Raw genomic sequence first — 7,583 nt, forward strand, 5'->3', positions numbered from 1 at the left:
ATGTGTGATCAGGACGTTTGAAAGCCATGTAACTTTTTTTGAAGCAAACACATAGGCCTTTCACGCTCAGACAGTGATGCCAAAATGCGGTGTAAAGAAAGTTGATGGCGCATTTAGTCAGTAGCCTGTGTTAGCATACATCCCACCGACAGAGGTCAGCATCGCACTTCACTTGGAAATACGAAGACATGGCTTTACAGGATGATAAAGATGAGGTTGAATTAAGGAATAGCCAAAGATATAGGCTAATTTCCACAAATTTGCGAAGAGAAACATACAGTAGGCTACGGTTTTTGCGTCCGTGCGTTGTTCCACAAACGGTAATAAGCACTTGACTTGACTTGACATTTGAAGGCGTTTCACGACATGGGATACGTTTTACAAATAAGTAATCTAAATCAGCAACCTAAGTTATGACATTAGCCTAAGTTATGACATTGTGAAAACAAACTCTCAAATGCCACAGATGCGTATAGTTTTTAGAGAAGAACATTTTTCAGATAGGCTATGAATTCAGTTGATCCTACACAATTGTCTGGGAATTCCTGTGTGTGCTTTCCGAATGACTTAGCATCCCGATAAACTCGTTCTTGCTGACATCAGCACTGCACCAAAACGGATAGTTCCACCCAAGTCTACCTGCTGCGCTGTATACATTAACAACGTATAGGCTAAATCGCATGGCTCTAGCGTGTCACTGCACCAGTGAAAACCTCATATAAGGTGCATTAGGATAGGCTTAACATTTTTCAGGAAGGGGCAGGCTCTTCTTGCACATCTGCAGCGAGACAGGTTGTGCCTCGGCATCAGCTCGAGTCAATTATTGATTGGCGCGTTCCCCGGTATATAAAGAAGTCGCAGCCCTCTCTCGCCTCCCTCCTCCTTAACGCCATGATGAGCTACGGATCTGATATCTACTCTGCCTCCTCCTACAGGAAGATATTCGGGGACTCTCCCCGCTATTCTTCCCCATCCCGGATCATGAGCAGCAGCTCATCGCGCAGCGGGTACCGGTCCCAATCCGCCTCCCGCACTGGCGCATCCTCCCTGACTTCCTACAAGAGGAACGCGCGTCCCAACTACTCGCTGATGCCCATTGAGAACTTTGATCTGTCCCAAAGTTCCGTGCTCAACAATGAGTTCAAAATTATCCGCACCAATGAGAAGGAGCAGATGCAGGGTCTCAATGACCGCTTCGCGATGTTCATTGACAAAGTCCGCAACCTGGAGCAGCAGAACAAAGTCTTGGAGACGGAGCTGGTGACGCTGCGCCAGCGGCAGACCGAGCCGTCGCGCCTGGCGGATCTGTACCAGCAGGAGATCCGCGAGCTGCGCTCGCAAATCGAGGAGCTCAATGGAGAGAAGTCCCAGATCATGATCGAGCGCGACAACATCGAGGACGACCTGCAGAAACTCAGGGGCAAGTACGAGGATGAGGTGCACGCCCGCGAGCAGGCGGAGGACACGCTCAAGGTGTTCAAGAAGGACGTGGACGACGCCACCATGGTGCGTCTGGACCTGGAGAAGAAAGTGGAGTCCCTCCTGGACGAGATCAACTTCCTCAGGAAAGTGCACGAGGAGGAGGTGGCCGAGCTGATGAACATGATCCAGGCGGCGCAGGTGTCCGTTGAGATGGAGGTGGCCAAGCCCGACCTCACCTCCGCTCTCAAGGAGATTCGCGAGCAGTACGACTGCGTGGCGGCCAAGAACTTGCAGTCGGCCGAAGAGTGGTACAAATCCAAGTTTGCCGACCTCAGCGATCAGGCCACCCGCAGCAACGAGGCCATCCGCGCCAGCCGCGAGGAGATCAACGAGTTCCGCAGGCAGCTGCAGTCTAAGACCATTGAGATCGAGAGCATGCGGGGAACCAACGAGTCTCTGGAAAGGCAAATCCGTGAAATGGAGGACAGGCACAATTCCGAAATCATGGGCTACCAGGTGAGACTTGAAATCATCATTGAAGCCTTCTGTATGTTTTCGTTTAATAAGTCCGTATAGAGGATGTTCTCTAACTGTTCTGCAGGCTACACAGCCTTTACTTGGAATGGATTAAAGTGTCCGAGTATAACGCTTACATAGATGTAATACATCTTGAAACGAGATAAGATTTGCTCTCGATTGTGAGTTATGGGCTATGTGGTTCAACAATTCAAAAAGGAGGAAAAGTAGGCTACTCTGTGGTACAATGAAAAAACAAAGCAACCTAAAATCAAATTAACAATGTGCAATAGCATAAAGTTAACTAAGCTAGTTCTTATTAGTTCATTTCGATGCAGTAACCTCCAAAGCACTGCAAAGAAGTAAAAACATTGAGACCGTTGTATAAGGTCAATAGGGCGTGATCGGAGTTCCCTGTCCATGGTGCTGATTAGTGAACGCGACGGTCCACAGTGATTACTGCTTCGAGGGCGTGCTCCTACGACCTCGCGGTGTTTGGTAATTTGATTTCAGTCAATTTTGTGTGTTTATTTCAAGTTTGCAGAATGTTTTGCATTTTTCTTATTGTATGTCTCTTCCAAAACCGAGTCATGCAAAAAGATCAGTGTAAACCATTGCGATATAAAAACCATTTCATATGGCAGTATCCTTCATGAGAACGATACACAAATCATATATGGAGATATTAAGACGTAACAAAGACATTTTAAAGAATATATTAGTACAAGGCATCACTGATCAGAGCAGATATAACACAAAGAAAGAAATTTCAGACAGTCAGTTAGCGATGGAGAGAAGCCACTGGTCCGATATTAATCTGATTAATTATTCATACAGACCTAGATCAGCCAACTTCACACCCTAAAATGACATCACAATATGCTCTCTCTCTCTCTCTCTCTCTCTCTCTCTCTCTCTCTCTCTGTTTCTCTCTGAAGGATTCCATTGGCCAGCTGGAGAATGAGCTGAGGACCACTAAGAGTGAGATGGCCCGTCACCTGAGGGAGTACCAAGACCTGCTGAATGTCAAGATGGCCCTGGATATTGAAATTGCTGCATACAGGTACTTGTTTTTTTATAGTTTATACAATTTGGCCAGCAAACAACATGACTGGTAATGCAAATAGCCAGATACTTTGTTGTACATGACTGAATCCAGATATATAGAGGCATCCATCTTTATAAGGTTGTGGCTTGGCCTCAATGTTAAATCGTCTCTGCGATATAAATTATTCAATCTTTCTCACACACTTTTCTCTCTCTCACTGTCATCCCCCACCCCCCCTCTCTCACACACATTCACACATGCTTTCACTCTCTCTCTCTCTTCCCCTCCCTCTCTCCCTCTCCCACTCTCTCTCGCCACCCCCCCCCCCCCCCCCCCGCCCACTCTCCCTCCCTCTCTCCCTCTCCCTCTGTCCCCAGGAAACTGCTGGAAGGGGAGGAGACCCGCATCAGCACGGGCATTAACTTCCCCATGCCTTCCTCCGGCGCGGGCAGCCAGAGCTACAGCTACCAGACCCGCATGTATACCAGCGGCGGCGGTGGCGGCTCCAGCTCCGGCAAGTCCAAGAAGGACAAGGACGAGGAGCAGCAGCAGCAGCAGCAGGGCCAGAGCAAGTCCAGCAGCAAGCGGGAGCTGTACGAGGAGACCGTCGTCTCCACCAAGAAGATGGAGAAGCAAGACACCAGTGATGTGAACAACGTCAGCCAGAAGAACTAAAACAACGACGACAACAATAACAACAACAGACAGCAACTATAAAAACACCCCGTCACCTTCTCTTTGTATCTTCTCTTCTGCTCTTTCCTCTCTTTGCTCTGTCCTTTCCTCTCCTCCCCCTCCCTCTCACTGTCCCCTTTTTCCGTCCTCCCTTTTTCCTCAGGGGTTGTCTCAGAGAGGAATCCAGTGTGTAGAAGTTCACTCTCCACTTACCAAGTATGATAGTGTCTCTCTCTCTCTTTCACTCTCTCTCTCTCTTTATCTCTCTTTATCTCTCTTTCACTCTCTCTCTCTCTTTATCTCTCTTTATCTCTCTTTCACTCTCTCTCTGCTATAGTCTCTGATAAAGGACGCCAGTCCATCTAAGCATTCTGCACTCTCCTGAACACCAAAGTCAGGAGGCACTTTGAGGTAATAGGAACATACAATACAACACTCCTACAGTCTCTCTCACTCACAGGGACCCCAGCGGAACCCGATGTCAAATCTTAAGTGCACTGCCGACGGCCACGATACGATTAGTTCTCACACACATTCCAGACGACACAACTCTGTATTGTGCGTGTGCGAGAGTTAGGTGCGTTTGTGCGACACACATGTGCCAGTGTGTGTGTGTGTGTGTGTATGTGTCTTTCTTTGTGCGTCCCTGTGCACAGTGATATCCAGACACTCACTCGTTGTTACCGTACTCAGCTTGGTGAACAGTTTAGAGCCTTTTTTTGTCAGACACAAAGGAAGCAAGGTGAAAAATTCATGAACAGAAAACGCAGCTTAAAACTTGAAGTTGTTTCCGAGGTTAAGTGCATGAACTAGTCTCCGTTGAGTTGTTTGTAGCACGTCGTCATCGTCGGTAGTGAGTGCGCGGTTCTAGCTTGTGAACGTGACTCACCTGAGGTCAAGCCAGGTGGGTGTAGTCGACGATCGCACCCTCAACGCACTTTCAAATAATAAATGCCGCACATCGCAGATGAGGAACGGCCTTGCGGACACACTAGTCTCATCACTGCCAGTCACATCTGTCTCTTTGTCACGGTCCACTCCCCTATTCAACGCGGTAGTACTTTTTCAAAGGCACTAAAAGGAACCACATTGTTACCACACCGAAAAAAAGATTCCTAAATAAACAGAAAAACAGCATCAAAAGACTAATTCCTCTCCAAGATTGCTCTTGGTGGCCAATAATGTGACCCCTCTCCTCCATGCCCCTTCCTTTAGGAACTAGATTAGTGCTAGCTATACCAATCCCAGCATAGTTATCAACTTTGCATGATGTATATTCCATGTTTGCATGGTGACTATCACTGAGCCATTCCATACACTCTCTTTACCCCAGTTTAGGCCGATAACCTACTAGGTTTCTCATAGGCCCATTCATTTCAGTACGTGCTTGTAGCTAGCCTGCTAGGCTAGGATAGGCTAGTCGCGAGAGTAATATTAAGGATGTGACTGCTAGCCACTGGGTTTAAATGTTGCCTTTTTTGTCACTATGCTGCTGAGCACTTGTGTGATCGTGTTGAAAGTACGCTTCAAAATTCAGGGGCACCTATTGTCGTCAGTGTGAACATCACGCTGTGTGGGCTTTATAGTCAAACAGGTGTTAAAGGTGTAGGCTAGGTGGCTGTTGCTAAGGAGGAGAGAAGTCAAGATGGAAGGAGTGTGCGAACGATGGAAATGATGCAGTCAGGTTGAGAGAGAGAGTCAAAAGCCAGAGATGTCGAGATCACACAAGCTGTTCCAGATGAAGCTAAAAATAATGTGAATGTCTGTTAGCACAATGCATGGGCTGCCAATACAAAACTGAATGAATTTGTAAAAAAAAAGGAAAATAAAAGACAGAAATCGAGAAACGACAGCAAAAATAAAAGCACCACATCTTTGTGAATTAGTTAGGGGCTAAATGTGATGTAGAACTGTATGCACAAGCAAAAGTACAAGTCTTTGGGACGCCTGAAGCACACTTTGACAAATCCGACCATCCGAAGCTCCAGACAGTGTAAACATGCCTTAGCACCAAGCTCTTTCAAGTCCCAAATTAAGCCAAAAAGCAACAAACATTTCACAGGCACCAGGCCAACCCCCCACGAGGAGTTATGGGGGCACCACACCTCCCACCAAGTGTGTCATGGTACCACACACACACTCAACAACACACACCTTATACGTAGCAGCTTCTTTTTATTACTTTTCCTTCTGTACTGCCAGATTAACACACACACACACACACACACACACACACACACACACACACACACACACACACTCCAGCCTTTTTACACAGGTCCTGGCAACATGCTGTGATGCGCTGCACTCTTTTTACTGTAAACACTCGTTGATTGTACTAAAGGAAAACTGATCTGTTTGGTACGTGAGAATGCAGTTTTTTTTTTGGTGTCAGCTGGCAAAGGCTATAGTGAGCTACAGGTGCATTTCCTCTGTGACACCTGATGGATGAGATGTTTGGTGTGCTAGTTTGTTTGTTTGTTTGTTCGTTTGTCTCGGGCAGGAATTTCAGGCAAATCTGTTAGTTTGCCCTGGTATTCCATTTCATCCCAAACTGGTTCACTCCAGAACAGTTATTCTGGATGTGCAGCCAATCAGGATGTAAAAGCAAAATCGAGAGATTTTGATGCAACACCATATCAGCAAGAAAGATCACTGGTCAAAGGTCCCAATGGGAAGCTTTTTTTTTTTTTTTTTTTAAACTAATTACGTTTAAAAGCAAAAGAACAACAGCAGCAACAACAAAAAATAAAAATTAACAATAACAAACAGCAAAGCAACACTCAGACTGCACGCACTGCCAAATATTTTTGTAATGCATGTACAACCAACGTTCCTTAAAAAACAAAACAACCAACAGTCCTTGTCGTTGTGCTCTGCCTTCTCTTTAAACAAATAAATACTCCACAACAAACAAACAAAACAAAACAAAAAACACCATCATCCACAAACCAAGTATGTATACTGTTACTATAGAATGAATGCTGTAGGTTATCAAATTGCCTTAAAACACCAGCCGCTCTTGAATCTGGCAGTGTCTGTGTTGTGTGTGGTTCTGCTATGGATATCTGTATCCCACATTTCTCCATCCGTGTTCTCTTCATTAGAATCTACTCATCATACTATCCGAAATAAGTACATTTGGGGGGGGAAACGCAACCATTGTAATTGAATGTAGTTCATACCATCCTCTGACTTCGACTGATGTATGGCACATATCAATAAAGACTTTACATTATGAAGCCCATTCAAAGTCTCTGCTCATTACTTGTTTGTTGGTTTGTCTTATTAGGAGTAAGACACATATGTGATGGGATATGATTTCACCAACTTATGATTCTGATACCCTCCTAGCAACATCCAGTATTTTGTGAGGATGGTATCCAGGATGTTGCTAGGAGATGGGATCAAAATCTTAAGTTGGTGAAATTTCACCAGGGAGGGTTAAAACAGAGCCGAAATCAAGGATTTTTGATTTCATCATGTAATGGGTTTTCCCAGATTTCATCACATATTGATTGCATTACTTTCAGCAAAAAGCACAATATGTCTACTGATGGTAATTTTGATACCATAGATTTAATAGAGACCAAGTCAGACCAATAGTATGAAAAATCAGGAACAGAGTTTATTTACAATGATGCGCATCAAGGGAGAGACAGCATGACTTTACCTAAAGATCCATCAGCTGCTCTAACTAGACAAGGAAATAGTTTAAGTAGGGTTTAAGTATCCTTCCAGGCTGACGGGAGATGGCGTTGGTCATCCCATCTCACGTGGACTACACTGAATCAGACTCTGATTAGTGGCAACCTGGCAATCCGGAGCAGATAGCTACTAACTAGTTAAACACTGCAAAGTCATAATATTCCTGCTTATCTCTAAATACAGTCACACACAGACAGGGACAGTACAGATATCA

General features: G+C 45.3%; 1 protein-coding gene across 1 annotated transcript; it reads left to right on the forward strand.

The window, feature by feature from the left end:
- Nucleotides 1-677: 677 nt before the first annotated feature.
- inab (internexin neuronal intermediate filament protein, alpha b) lies at nt 678-6,379 on the forward strand. Its single transcript, XM_042104596.1, has 3 exons — nt 678-1,938; nt 2,877-3,001; nt 3,364-6,379. Exons 1-3 carry the CDS (start codon nt 892-894, stop codon nt 3,659-3,661), a joined length of 1,470 nt encoding a protein of 489 aa, XP_041960530.1. The 5' UTR covers nt 678-891; the 3' UTR covers nt 3,662-6,379.
- The last annotated feature ends 1,204 nt before the right edge of the window (nt 6,380-7,583 follow it).

This window comes from Alosa sapidissima, chromosome 9 (genome assembly GCF_018492685.1).
Source record: "Alosa sapidissima isolate fAloSap1 chromosome 9, fAloSap1.pri, whole genome shotgun sequence".
NCBI classification, from domain to species: Eukaryota; Metazoa; Chordata; class Actinopteri; order Clupeiformes; family Clupeidae; genus Alosa; species Alosa sapidissima.